The 15,158-nt window shown below is 39.7% G+C and overlaps 1 protein-coding gene across 10 annotated transcripts in view; it reads right to left on the reverse strand.

Annotated features, from left to right (window-relative positions):
• The window catches only part of LOC130285427 (dynein axonemal heavy chain 11-like), a 523,820-nt gene that overhangs the window by 175,939 nt on the left and 332,723 nt on the right, over positions 1–15,158 (reverse strand). For all 10 annotated transcript variants that reach the window (XR_008847325.1, XM_056536793.1, XM_056536797.1 and 7 more), the window contains one exon: positions 7,165–7,266. Coding sequence is in view for 9 of the 10 variants with exons in the window: in XM_056536793.1 (XP_056392768.1) it covers positions 7,165–7,266 (102 nt within the window). In the remaining variant the exon portion in view is untranslated. The remainder of the gene's footprint in view (positions 1–7,164; positions 7,267–15,158) is intronic.

Consider the following 15,158-nt stretch of genomic DNA (forward strand, 5'->3'; position numbering starts at 1 on the left):
TATCATGCCTGCCTATGTGATGAGGGGACATACCTACCTGATAAAGGGACATAACTACCTGAAGGGGGACTACCTATTTAATGGGGCGGACTTACCAGGGGCCCTATCCACCTAATGGGGTGACATACTGGTCTGCCTATTAAGTTTCTATTAATAAAGACCTTATTTATAGTCTATTTTGGTGAAATTATTTTATATACCAGGACAAGTTGATTATGTTCCATTTTAGACCCTTGGGCAAATAGTTTTTATTTTATTTATTTCCAAACCCCTCCCTGCACATACATGAGCACACCCCTCACATTTTTATGAATATTTTATTATATCTTTTCATGTGACAAAACTGAAGAGATGACTCTCTGCTAAACTGTAAAGTAGTGAGTCCACAGCCAGTAACAGTGTTAAATCCCTTTACGCATAATGAGGTACATGTACGTGATGATTAGGGATGACTTCCCGCATCATCACGTACATGTACCTATTAGGTTTACAGAGGGAGGGAGCTCTCTCTGTCACTGATCGACACTCTGCAAAGTGAAAGCAGAGTGCCGATGGTTGCCATGGCAGACACTGGCCTCCATTGGCAACATGAGCGATAAGTCCCTAACTGATCTATCTTATGCCTGTCAGTATTGACAGACATATGCATAATTCAATGGAGTAGATTTGTACTCCATTGAATTATATGTATAATAGTAAAAAAAAAAAAAAAAAGTGTGAAGAAAAGTGAAAAAAATAAAAAAGTAAAAAAATTTTAAAAAATTGTGAAAAAAACATAAAAGAAAAAAATTTGAAATAGAAGAAAAAAATTTGAAAAAATATAAAAAAAGAATAAAATAAATATTATATGTATGTAATACACCCCCAAAAATTGTCCGCCAAATACATCAAGATATCCCGCAAAAAAAAGAGTCCTCACACAATTGCGTCAATGAAAAAATAAAAAAGTTACAGCAAACAGAATACGGCGACTTTATATGTCATTTATACTGCATGATGAACGACCTAAAAAAATAAATAAATAAATAAAATTAAAAAACGATCAGTGTGACATGTACCCCAGAATGATACCAATGAAAGTGTCAACTTGTCTCCCAAAAATATTTTTGCACCCCAAGGCCCCTGTAGTTTATTATGATGCCACCAAAATATCCTAAAATAAAAGGATGCCCCAAAATCCACGATGCCCCAAAATCCTTCATGTCTGAGGCCTGTGTGAGAGACATGTAGCGCACAAAGGCCACATATGGGATATTTCTAAGTATGTCAGAATTCGGGGAATAAATCTTGAGTTGTATTTCTTTGTCAACACCTACTGTGTTACAGAAAAAAAAATGGATTAAAGTGAAAAATCTGCAAAAAAATTACATTTTAAAATTCCGTCTCTACTTTGCTTTTATTTCTGTGAAATGTCTAAAGGGTTAATAAACTTCTTTGATGTCATTCTGACTACTTTAAGGGGTGCAGTTTATAAAATGGGGGGATTTATGGGGGTATCTAACATACAGGCCCCTCAATTCCACTTCAGAGCTGAACTGGTCCCTAAAAAATCAGATTTTGCTATTTTCTTGAAAATCTGGAAAATTGCATGTTAAACTTATAAACCTTCTAACATTCTAAAAAAGTAAAATAATGTATAATAAAATGATGGGAACATAAAGTAGAAATATCGTACATGTGATTTAATTATTAATTTGGTGCTACATGACTATTTATCGTACGAGCAGAAAATGTAAAATCTATCGCGAAATTTTGTTGTTTTTTTTTTACAAAAAATGCTAAATATATAAATCAAAATTTACCACTAATGTAAAGAACAATATGTCACAAAAAAACAATCTCAGAATCGCTTTCATAAGTGATGGTAGTTGTGGGCGGTATAACCAAAAATGATACATATATCACGGTATTTTTCTAAATAATGTAATTACATTTTTATTTCATTTTTAAAATGGGAAAAGGGGGGTGATTCTGACTTTTATTAGGGGAGGGGTTAAATGATCTTTTTTTTTTTTTTACTTTTTCTTTGCAATGTTATAGCCCCCATAGGGGGCTATAACACTGCGCACATTGATCTTTTACATTGATCATTGTTATCCCATAGGAATAGGAAGGGAGCAGGTACACCCTCCATCCTCAACAGGGTATACACCCACCAGTATTACAGTATATGATAAATTCATATAATTAAAAAAAAAAAAACACTGCTATTCAGTATGAACCGGTATATCGCCCAGCACTAAGTGAAAGCATTCTAAAGTTATTACCAAATAAGTGGATGCATGTCAGATTTAGAAAATTTGCCTTGGTCATTAAGGTCAAAACAGGCTGTTGAGTAAAGGGGTTAATGTTGTGTTCCCTCAAAATAACTGCACACACAGCCATTAATGTCTAAATATTGAGTGAGTACATCCCTAAATAGAAAGGCCAAATTGGACCCACTTAGCCAAAGACCTACCTCCCGATGTCATGTGATTTGTTAGTGTTACAAGGTCTCAGGTATGAATGGAAAGCAGGTGTCTTAAATTTGGTGTTATCACTGTCACACTCTCTAATACCGGTCACTGGAAGTTTAACATGACATCTAATGGCAAGAACTAAAGATCGAAAAAAAAAAAAAAGAATTGCTGCTCTATCTAATGATGACGGTCTAGGGGGCTATAGCAATATTTCCAAGACCCTGGAACTGAGCTGCAGCAAGACCATACAGTGGTTTCACAAGACAGGTTCCAAAGAAGTTGAGTGCACATGCATATCCAGAGACTGTCTTTGACAGCATTGCTGCAAAGGTTGAAGGGATGGGGGGTCAGGCTGTCAGTGCTTAGACGATACGACGTACAGTGGTCCCTCAACATACGATGGTAATCCGTTCCAAATGGACCATCGTTTGTTGAAACCATCGTATGTTGAGGGATCCATGCAATGTAAAGTATTGGACAGTGGTCTACAATCTGCGGACATCCAGATGTTGCAAAACTACAACACCCAGCATGCCCGGACAGCCGTTGGCTGTCCGGGCATGCTGGGAGTTGTAGTTTTGCAACATCTGGAGGTCCGCAGGTTGAAGAGCACTGTCAGAGGAAGTTGTACTCACATGTCCCCGCCTCTCCGGACCGTCACCGCTCGTCACCGCTGCCCTGGATGTCTCCATCCATCGCTGTTGCGACGTCCCCGGGGTGTCCCTGATGCTCTGGCAAGGCCTCTGCTTCCCCGGCATCCTCGCTCTCCGTCGCCGCCATCACGTTGCTACGCATGCCGCTCTTACTGGATGATGGGACGGCGTGTGAAGCGACATGACGACAACGATGGAGAGCACCGACGATGCAGGGGATCCCGAAGAGGACGCGCCAGAGCCCCGAGGACAGGTAAGTGATCGTCACCGTAAACGGCTATCCGGTGGCAGCTGAAGAAGTCTGCGCTGCCGGATAGCCGTTTATGCGATGGCCCCGACATACAAAAGCCTCGTATGTTGATGCTGCCTTCAACATGCGATGGCCTCTCAGAGGCCATCGTATGTTGAAATGATCGTATGTCGTGGCCATCGTAGGTCGGGGCGTCGCTGTATACTGCATTAAATTGGTCTGCAGAAAGTCATCCCAGAAAGAAGCCTCTTTATGGGTTAAGCAACAGAAAGACTGCAAACAGTTTACTGAAGACAAGCAGAGTAAGGACATGGATTACTGGAGCCATGTCCTGTGGTTTGATGAGACCAAGATAAACTTGTTTGATTCAAATGGTGTCAAGCAGTTATAATGGCAACCAGGTGAGGAGTACAAAGACACGTGTGTCTTGCCTACAGCATGGTGATTGTTGTGTCATGGTCATGGCCTGAATGAGGTGACTGGGCCTCAGGGCTGTATTCCAACATGATAACGACCCAAAACACATATCCAAGATGACCACTGCCTTGGTAAAGAATCTGAGGGTAAAGGTGGTGGACTGGCCAAGCATGTCTCCAGACTTAAACACTATTAAGCAACTGTGGGGCACGCTCCAACAGAAGGTGAGGGAGTGTATAGAGGAGCGGAAGAGGACTCCGGTGACAACCTGTGAAGCTCTGGTGAACTCCATGCCTAAGAGGCCTAAGGCAGTGCTGGACAATAATGGGGGACATACAAAATATTGACACTTTGGGCCCAATCTGGACATTTTCATTTAGGGGTGTGCTCACTTTTGTTGCAACACATGGCTGTGTGATCACTTATTTTACATTGTAGCAGAGAATTTTCTTCAGTGTTTTCACATGAAAAGATAGATATGGTATAGATAGAAAGATCGATATGAGATAGATAACTAGATGTATAGATAAACAGATAGGCAGACTCTCTAGCTTTTAGTAATTTTTTGAATTAACATCAGGCAATTCTTTATGCAGACAACATCGTGCATTTTAATCAATAAGATGATATCATATATAACATAATATACTGCTTAGTAGTTTGTATAACAGAATATGTAATAGTATGTAAATGTTTGCCACTTTACTTATAAATGTCCTTTCTTAGCACCAACCATACATACTGTAGCAGCTATGGACTTGGAGAAAGGAGAACTTTCCATATCTGTTTTTGCTTTTACAATTTTTTCCCTTCCACTTTTTGCATATCAATGTGACTAAATTATAAGAAACAATAAAGGAGCTAAGCGCAAATGTCTCTCATTTTCTAATTTTGTTTCCTTAATTCTAAACTTTGCCCTTCTCTAAACAAGGGGTAAGAAAACTCGCTTTCTTTTAGCCACTATGATCAAACAATGTCACATCACTATGGCAATTGCTGTCCATATCTGAAATAAAGAACAACGTTAATTGTGCGACGTAGCATTGCTGGTGCATGTCAATCAGGCGCTATGAATTGAGAAAAATTTGCTCTGTTCATTCTGTTAAATGATGTACCCAATTAAACCTGTTAGAATTCATGATCTTCAGTCAAGGTTAAATGAAAGTAGTTACTCCTGTCAGCTAGGTGATTAAATGCTGCCTACATCAGGCACATTTATGTGCAAAATTAAAATTTTGGTATAAAGCATGAATCTTTATGCATGCCCGTTAATTATCTCACCGTTGTTCTAGTTATTAAATGCCCGCTGCATTTCTTCTTCATCATCAGGTTCCTTTCAAAACTTATTTTGTACTTCATGTAAAACTGAAATTCAATGTTTAAATAAGGGGTAAATTGGGAAATGTGCCTGCTAATGTGTTTCCAGATTCGAGAGCTATTATAAGGTAAATGTGCGGCAGGGTCTTGTTTAAAATTTTACATTTTTATATTAAATTTCTAGATTTCTGCTATTTTTTATCTTATTTAGTGCCTGGATAGAATACAGTAAGTTTCCTAAATTTTACGATATTCTAAGATCTAGTGGCATTTTAGTCCATTTATTGGTTCTGTACTTTTAGTAAATATTATTAAACTAACACATCATTTCTATTTATCTTTCTATATAGTCTTTTCCCAGAATTAATGGGGTACTCCAGTGGAAAACAAATGATTTTAAATCAACTGGTCCTAGAAAGTTATACAGATTTGTAAATGACTTATCAGCTGCTGTATACTACAGAGGAAGTTGAGTTGTTCTTTTCTGTCTGACCACAGTGCTCTCTGCTGACACCTGTGTTCGTGTCAGGAACTGTCCCGAGCAGGGAAAGTTTGCTATTGGGATTTTCTTCTTACTCTGGAAATTCCTGGCATGGACAGAGGTGTCAGCAGAGGTGGTCAGACTGGAAAGAACTACACAATTTCCTCTGGAACATACAGCAGTTGAAAAGTACTGGAAGGATTAAATTACAAATCTGTATAAGTGTCGGGCACCAGTTGATTTGAAAAACATCTGTTTTCGGCCAAAGTACCACTTTAAGTTCCCACAAAGTTTTAGTGGGTTCCTATATTGTGAAAATCTCTGTCTCAGAAACATGACTACCGAGTGGTACAGCCGTAGCATGGCACTCAGTGAAGAGACCTCAAGATGGGACATGGCAGTTATTCTTGGTATATCCTATTAGTTTATATTGCAACTCCACGGCACTGCCAATAATAATCTGCAATACCAGACTTAGCCAATGGAAAAATGCTTGGTTCCAATGGTTGGATGCCCTGCGATCAGTGGATAGAGGATAAGAAAAAAAGTATCGGAGTTCCCCTTTAACAGACAGTTGGCAGATTTAGCACTGCAAATGAGGTGGATTTCTAGAGTAATTTGCACCAGAAATGTTAGCATATGTGCCTTGCGCTACATTTTTTTATATGTTTACTTGGTTGGCAAGAGGCTTGGTTTAAAGGGAAACGGAGGCATGGCTTAAATAGGCACTGTCAGATATAAAAACGTTTCATATGTTGTAAAGCATGCAAAAACAATAGGTTTTGCAATTGCTTTCATTAGAAAATTTTCAGTATTTCATAGTGATAAAGCCAGTCAAAGAACTGCCCCCTCTGCCTCCTGGAATGCATTCAGTGCTTCTGTGAACACTGCTTCGTCCTGGACTCCAGGACGTTTTGGAGGGGGAGGGGCTGTACACACTGCAGAGACTCATGTGAAGAGAAGGGGAGGGGGAGGGGCAGGAAGACTGCTGCCGTCTCTCACACAGCAGACATCAATGAGAAAGGCAGAAACATGCATTGCAGACGAAAAAGTAAATGTCCAAGCATGTATGTTTGTGTGTGTGTGTGTGTGTGTGTGTGTGTATATGTGAATGTGTGTATATCAGTGTGTCTATCTAATGTGTATGTGTAAGAATATACGAAGCCTGTGTGTGTGTGAGTTAAAGGGGGACTACCTTCAGCTGTTACAAAACTACAGCTCCCTGGATGCCCACACATCATTTGGCTGTGCAGGCATGCTGGGAGTTTTAGTTTTGCAACAGCTGGAGGCACCCTGGTTGGGAAGCACTGGACTGAGGAGAGGGAGGGGGAGTGGCTATCACAGTGAGTACCCGCCCCCTGCTTCTGGGGGATAAAATTAAGGTATTTCAGAAATAAAGCTAATTCTGTGAGAACTGTAGGTCACAGTCACATACAAAGTACATGTACATGATCAGGATGAGATACTGAGCAACATACAACAGTTTAGTTTTTTTGAGTGATCTGACGGGTACGCTTTAAGTGCAACTTTGTGTATCAAAAATTGCCTTAATTTACTTTACCTATAAATTAGAGATTTATTTCATACCTCAAGCTTTGTCTGAATGACATCAAGTTTTTCTGCTGCGTAGACCAAGTCTGTGGTGGCTTGAGCTAGAGACTGCCGCTTGAAATCCACTTCACAATAAATCTACAGGAATATTTGATAACAGATATCAAATAAAATGAACAAGATTCACAATAATGGCAAAGAGTACAACATTTTGTTTATTGGTGAAATGTTTTTAAAGTTTCTTTTCTTTGTTTTATTAACTTTTTTCCCCCCAACTTTCTATATTCCCACAGGGAACTATCTATAGCAATCATTAGATTGCTCATACCATTCAGTGCTATGCATAGGCATAGCACTGATCAGTATTACGGCGATCTTCTGCTCTGGAAGGCAGATCAGAGCAAAAGACCCCGGGAGAGCGTTGGAGGAAGGTGAGGAGACCTCCATCTGCCATCTTGGCTTAACTGATCCCCACGACCGTTGCAATCAGCCAATACAATCACTGTACTGTTGCAGATGCCGGGATCTCAACTGATCACGGCATCTGTGGGGTTAATGGCGGACATCAGTGTAATGGCGGGTCCCCGGGATGTTCAGCCCGATATAAGTTCAAAATATAGCCTTTATATAACATTCCAGAAAAGTATACAGTACAGCCCTTGGCACTGGAAGCAGACCCTACGCGTTTCTGATGTAGTCATCAAGAGTAAGAATGTGAGGTTGACGTCAGAAATGTGAAAATGCTGTACTGCATACTTTTATGGAACGTTAAATAAAGGCTTTCTTTTTAAACTCATACTGGGATGGACATCCTCTCCATTTTGCAAACAAAACCTATTGCATCAGGGTTAAAGGGCTTGTCCAGTGAAAGTAACAACCTGTGTATGGTGTCAAAAAGTAATAAATCAACTTATTAATATAATGTTATTAGCCATAGTGCACAGATCTCTCCATATCAACTCTGCTCTCTTCCTTGTAGCTGTGACATCACGTTACACTCTCTGAAAGTAGAGCTCCCATCCCTGCTCCCCCATCCCCTATTGTCTGCTCAGGAAGAGAACATTGGTGTGAAGAGGGGAGCTTGTATTATTGCTTATTAGCTTTTAAGGCAGCACAAAGCCTTTCTCGGTCACAGTTATCTCTGTCAGAACAGGCTCACTGCTGTCTTATCTTAAAATCACTTCCTGCTGACTTAAAATCTAATGAGCAGTAACAGGAGCTCCCCTCTTTACATTATTAGTCTTGACCTGAGCAGACAGGAGGGGAGGGGGGGGGGAAGCAGGGATTGGAGCTGTGCATTTAGAGAGTGTGAAGAGATGTCAATGCTACAAGGGAAAGGACAAAGTTGGTAAAAAGAGATCTCTGCAGTATGGCTAATAACATTATATTATTAAGTTGTTTTATTATACTTTTTGACGCCATACACAGGTTGTTTTTTTCGCTGGACAACCCCCTGTTCAACAGAAAATACGTTTTTTGGGCTAAAAACAAAACTGTGAGAACATTAAAAATATGACATTTCAAAAAGGAAGGGACAAACAGCATGCGCTTACATATCCCATACTCCAATATAACATGTCATGTTATTACACAATACCATATGATGATAATATGAATATGAACCATCAACATGACAAGTCACAACTGAACTTGATAGAAAGCCACACTGACTACTGCTCAACCACTCATCAGTCTTCTGGCAGAAAAAGCATATGCATCACATCCCAAACCCAAATATGAATGGGAAGAAAATAATGCGTAAAGAAAAAAATATATAATAATCATGATTAAATAATAATAATAACGATTTAATAATAATAAAAACAATACAATAATAATAAAATATATATCATACACAAATAAAATCTCACACTTCATGCAATTGTTTCCAGCACAAAAACTGTTACTTACATACATCTTTTTTGGAAGCATCCAGAAGGTATGAGAGCAGATTGATAAATAACACGGACAAAAGGAAATATTCATCATGACAAATAGTGAAAAATTAAAGATTCGAAGCAGCATTAATTACGCCCCAGTAAGATGAATAGGGCCTCTCACAATTAATGGGAACATACACTTTTGTCTAAGTTTTACATCCACCTGTGATGAATGCCCTCGCTGTGACAAAATGCATCATACGAACGCTGAACTAACAGTACATTAATAGATTGACATATGAGAGCGGAGGGAAGCCTTTAATCATACACACTGTATTACACCCAATTTCACTTTCCCACATACATCAAACAAAAAAAGAGAAAGTCAAAGGGAAAACAAAAAAAAAACAAAACCAGTATAAAGTATGGCTGATCAGAATGGCGTGTAACATGTAGAGCAGTGTATTCCAGCCAGGGTGCATCCAGCTGATACAAAACTACAACTTCCAGCATGCCCGGACAGCCTAATGCATTGCAAAATTATAAAAAGCTGTGAAAAAAGCTATAAAAAGCTGTTATGCTTAAAGTGACACCTTAACCGAATAACCGTAAACCAACCTGGTGTTCTGGACACTATGGAGGGTCCATTGCAGTAAAATGGTTATCCAAGCATAGAAAAAAATGTGTTACATTTCGTCTAAAAATAGCACCACCCCTGTCCTCAGGTTGTGTGAGGTATTACAACTTAGCTTTATTCCCTTCAATGGAACTGAGGTGCATAAGAAGAGCTTTATCCTTTAAACTACTATCATATTAGAAGATTATACAAATTCCTGCGTATACCAGTTTATACTAGTTACAACCACAATTAAGTTTTATCCTATGTGAATATAACAAATGCAACTTATTTACTTGTTTTATTTTTTATATGTTATATATTGAAAATTCAATAAAAAAATATTTGAAAGGAACTGAGCTGCAATACCACATACAACCATCTGAGGACAGGGTTGGTGCTGGTTGGAAGAAATAAGCTCAGTTTTCTGTTGATAACACGTGGATATCACCTTTAAGGGAAGGGTCACATGGGAGTGCATCCACAGCGTACTTGACACTGCCGGCAGCGCATCCACAGTGTCAAATATGTGACCCCTACCCTAAAGAAAATTCCAATAATTGCTTATAGGAGAAGAACAGTTTAAAAAAACTAAAAGTGTCAGATCCCAGGGGGTGGGGTGCGTGCTGATTGTGACCGCTGGGACCCCCCACAATCTCCTGGCCGGCGCCCAGGCTCACATCCTGAATAAAGTGTGCCAACCACGACACAAAGCCGTGGCTGACACCCCCCCTCCCAACACACACATACCTCCATGCATCTCTATGGGGTAGGAGATCATGGGGGTCCCAGTGGTCATAAAACACATATAAAATTTCAGTGATGATGAGGCTTTAAAATTCTAGAATCAAAATGTGTAAAAAAATTGTAATTTGCACCAGAAAGTATGAGGCACATTTTCACATGAATTTCACCTTGTTCAAACCAAGAGACAGAACTCCAGCTGGAGATGATGAAGCTTGATAGGTAGTGATAGGATATTAAAGATATCATTGATCGTTTAACCCCTTAAGGACCGAGCCCATTTTCATCCTCTGCCACACAGTTGGATACTAAGACTGAAATTCCATGCAAAGATGGCGGACCCTGTTAAACATTTACTTAAAGGGGTACTCCGCTGCCCCATCATTCGGAACAATTTGTTCCGCACGCTTGGAGCGGGCGGCAGGGGTCTTGACGGCCATCACGCCCCCTCCCATAGACTTGCATTGAGGGGGCGTGGTGTGATATCACAAGGGGCGTGGCCGTTATGTTACGACCCGTGCTGCCAGCTCCAAGCATCCGGAACAAAATGTTCCGAGTGCTGGGGTAGCAGTCACAGTATATGATGACATTTTTTTCCTGCCTGGAGTTTAATTATTAACATTTATTCCTACTGAAAATATCATCACTGTCGCTACATGAAGACATGAGGGTTAGGACATAAATACGATGTAAAGCATTGAGAAGGGTATATCAACACTGACATTCGATAAGACATGTTTGGTTTTTGTACACTTGTAAAATGTTTCAGTTCATAAATTTCTGGCAACAAAAACTCAGAGGGAAGTCAGCACAACATGTCTGGACTGTCAAATGTGATTATCATTATTTGGTTGGAATAACGGGAGTAATGAACTGATACATTATGTCGCCCAACAACAAATGCCTCTACTGTAACTGCAGCTAGGCCTATTATTTTATTTATAAAACTGCAAAAGTTGTTAATGTTTTGTCAGAAAAGGGACATGTGCATGAATATTTTACACATAGAGTCCGTCATTTTTCACACATACTGTATATATAGACACATAATCCCTCATTTAGTTTCACAATTTCCCCACCTCTACACCTGATGTTTTGTCTTGACTGGTTGTTGATGTAATGTATATAGGGTACATAGGGGGGGAGCTACATCAGATATTGGGAGAAAAAGTTGTTAGAATGATGGAGATCAGCTAATATGGGGAAGATGTACTTTGGGGCCCCCTTAGGCCCAAGGGTGCTGGTGTGACTGCTATCTCTGCACCCCCTATAGCTAAGCCCCTGGCTTATGCTTACTGAAATAATCAGGTACGCTAAGCTGAGCATGCATGCTTATTGCTTATGGTGGAATTGGTTAAAATATTTGTTGTCCGAGCCAGCATTTGTCCAACAGCTATTATATTGTATGTGTATGCGCAGCTGCTGAGTTTCTTCTTTAACATTACTGTACAGGGGCCACTGGTAAACTGTATTAGAGAGAAAGATAATTCTGTGCAGTTCCTCACTGTCGTCTCTTGAAGAAGGTACAGTAAAATAAAAAATGATTTGATCCCCTGTTGATTTTTTAATGTTCAGTTTATTTGAATAGTGAAAGACTGAGCAACAACAAGAAACTCCAGAATTAATTTTAAATAAGTTATGAATTGATTTGCATTTTACTGAGTGAAATAAGTATTTGATCCCTGTGCAAAACAGGACTTAGTACTTGGTGGTAAAACCCGTGTTGGCAATCACAGAGGTCAGACGTTTCTTGTAGTTGGTTACCAGGTTTGCATACATTTCAGGAGGGATTTCGCGTCTGACATTTGTCAACTTGAACCTTCAGCTCCTCCACAGATAAGAGACTGACTAGGCCACCCCAGGACCCTAATGTGCTTCTTTTTGAATGGCTCCTTTGTTGCCTTTGTCATGTTTTTTGGGCCATTGTCATAGTAACATAGTTCATACGGTTGAAAAAAAAGACCAGAGTCCATCAAGTTCAACCAATAACCCTAATTAGTCCCTACTGAGTTGATCCAGAGGAAGGCAAAAAACCCTCATACTAGAGGTAAAAATTCCTTCCCGACTCCAAATATGACATCAGAATAAATCCCTGGATCAACGTTCTGTCCCTATACATCTAGTATACATAACCAGCGATGTTATTATTCTCCAAAAATGCATCCAGAGCCCTTTTAAATTCTTTGACCGAGTTAACCATGACCACCAACTCAGGCAGAGAATTCCACAGTCTCACTGCTCTTACAGTAAAGAACCCCCGTCTATGCTGATGTAGAAACCTTCTTTCCTCTAAACGTAGAGGATGCCCCCTTGTTATAGATACAGTCCTGGGTATAAATAGATCATGGGAGAGATCTCTGTATGCCCCCCTGATATATTTATACATAGTTATTAGGTCACCCCTAAGCCTTCTTTTTTCTAAACTAAATAACCCCAATTCTGATCATCTATCTGGGTACTGTAGTCCTCCCATTCCCCGTATTACCCTGGTTGCCCGTCTTTGAACCTTCTCCATCTCCACCGTATCTTTCTTGTACACTGGTGCCCAGTACTGTACACAGTATTCTATATGTGGTCTGACTAGTGATTTGTACAGCGGTAGAATTATTTCCTTGTCGTGGGCATCTATGCCCCTAGTGATGCACCCCATGATTTTATTTGCCTTGGCAGCAGCTGCCCGACACTGGTCACTACAGCTAAACTTACTATTAACTAAGACACCTTTTCCATGTCAGTCATCCCAAGTGTTCTCCCATTTAATACATAATCCCAGCCCGGATTTTTCTTCCCCATGTGCATTACCTTACATTTATCAGTGTTTAACCTCATCTGCCACTTCTCAGACCAAATCTCCAACCTATCCAGATCCATTTGTAATAGTGCACTGTCCTCTATAGTGTTTACCACTTTACAGGGTTTAGTATCATCTGCAAAGATTGCTACTTTACTATTAAACCCCTCTACAAGGTCATTAATACATATCCTAAAGGGGTACTCTGGTCCTAATACATCCTATCCCCTATTCAAAGGGTAGGGAATAAGATGTCTGGTCGCAGGGGTCCCGCCACTGGGGACCGCCGCAATCTGTCGTTGCACACCCACCTTTTGAGCTCTCCACAGTGCTGGAGGCTCCAAATGTGTAGCGTGATGACCAAAAGGCTGGAGTATCGTGACATCACGACTCCGTCCCCCAGATATACGACATCCAGCGATTGCCCCTGGTCCAGTCTGGAGCTCACCTCCTCATAAAAGCAGATCAGGTTAGTTTGACAGGACCGATCCCTCATAAAGTCATGCTGATATGGAGTCAAACATTTATTTTGATCAAGTGTGATACTGTGGCAAGTTGTCCGCATGTGTAGTTGCCTGGAGGGAGAGAAGTAGTGAGCCAATTTGTGCTGTTTTTGTTTGTAGTGCGTTTTTTAAATCTCTTAATGCTGTCGCCTGTTTTTTTCTAAATGTGATTAGTGGTCTATTTCTGATCACATTTTTAAGATCATCATCTTGTTCCAACATTTTCCAGTTTTTATTTATTGCTCTCCTGATCACCTCATTTAGTGGGGTATTGTTGAAAGAAAAATTAAACCTTCTATTTTCTTCAGAAAAAACACTGGATTTGATGTCTTTTTCCTTCAACAATTCCTTTCTTTTTTTTTTCTGTGCTGCTCTTTCATATGCTTCATTGATAATCTCCTCTGGGTATCCCCTTTTTTTCAATCTTATTTTTAACTCTTCTGCCTGTTTTTGATAGTTTTGTTCCTGGTTATTGATGCCTTTTAACCTAATGAATTGACTGTATGGCAGTCCTCGCTTATTATGGTGTGGATGGGAGCTATGAAAATGAAGCAATGTATTCCTTGCTATTGGCTTACGGTAACCTGCTAATGTGATTTTTCTTTCTTCTATTGATATTAAGGTATCTAGAAACTCCAGTTGTTTGTAACCAAATGCTGCGGTAAATGACATGTTACATGTATTGTTACTATTGAGAAATGATACAAAATCATGAAATCTTTGTTCAGAAGTGTTCCAAACGATAATAATATCGTCCACATATCGTTTATAAAAAAGAATGTGCGGGAGATAGGGGTTATCGTTGGAAAAAATATATTTGTCCTCAAAAGCTGCTAGAAACAAAACCACAAAGGTACATGACACAGGGGTCCCCATAGCGGTACCGGTCCGTTGCCGGTACCACTGGAAATCATATTTGAACGTATTATTGGATAATACCAACATCACAGCATCACTGACAAAATCTATGTATGGTTTAGTTTTTCCTGCTTTTTGTAAAAAGTATTGGACAGCCTGTACACCCGCACCCAATGGGATGCGAGTGTACAGGCTCTCTACATCAATACTAGTCAGACTGTCATTGGGATCTAAAGGAAAATCTTGAATAGCTGTTATTAAATTAGTAGTGTCCTTCAAATATGACCTAGTGTTTTGAAATAATGGGCAAAGTAATCAGTCTAGGTACTGGGATAGGTATTCTGTGATAGAACCTATCCCAGCAACTATAGGACGTCCTGGAGGATTTTCTAATGTTTTATGGACTTTAGGTATAATGTACCATTTTGCAGGTTTTGGATGTACTGGCAATAATTTTTCCGCTGTTTTTTTACTTAGTATACCCTTTTCAATTTGTGACTTCAGAAAGGTTTTAAGCATATTTGTAATTTTTATGGTTGGATCACTCCTCAGTTTCTCATAAGTTATTTCATTGTTAAACTGTTTAATTGCCTCTGTGTTGTAATCTTTTATGTACATCACTACTACTGAGCTGCCCT

The sequence above is a fragment of the Hyla sarda genome, chromosome 8 (assembly GCF_029499605.1).
Source record: "Hyla sarda isolate aHylSar1 chromosome 8, aHylSar1.hap1, whole genome shotgun sequence".
NCBI classification, from domain to species: Eukaryota; Metazoa; Chordata; class Amphibia; order Anura; family Hylidae; genus Hyla; species Hyla sarda.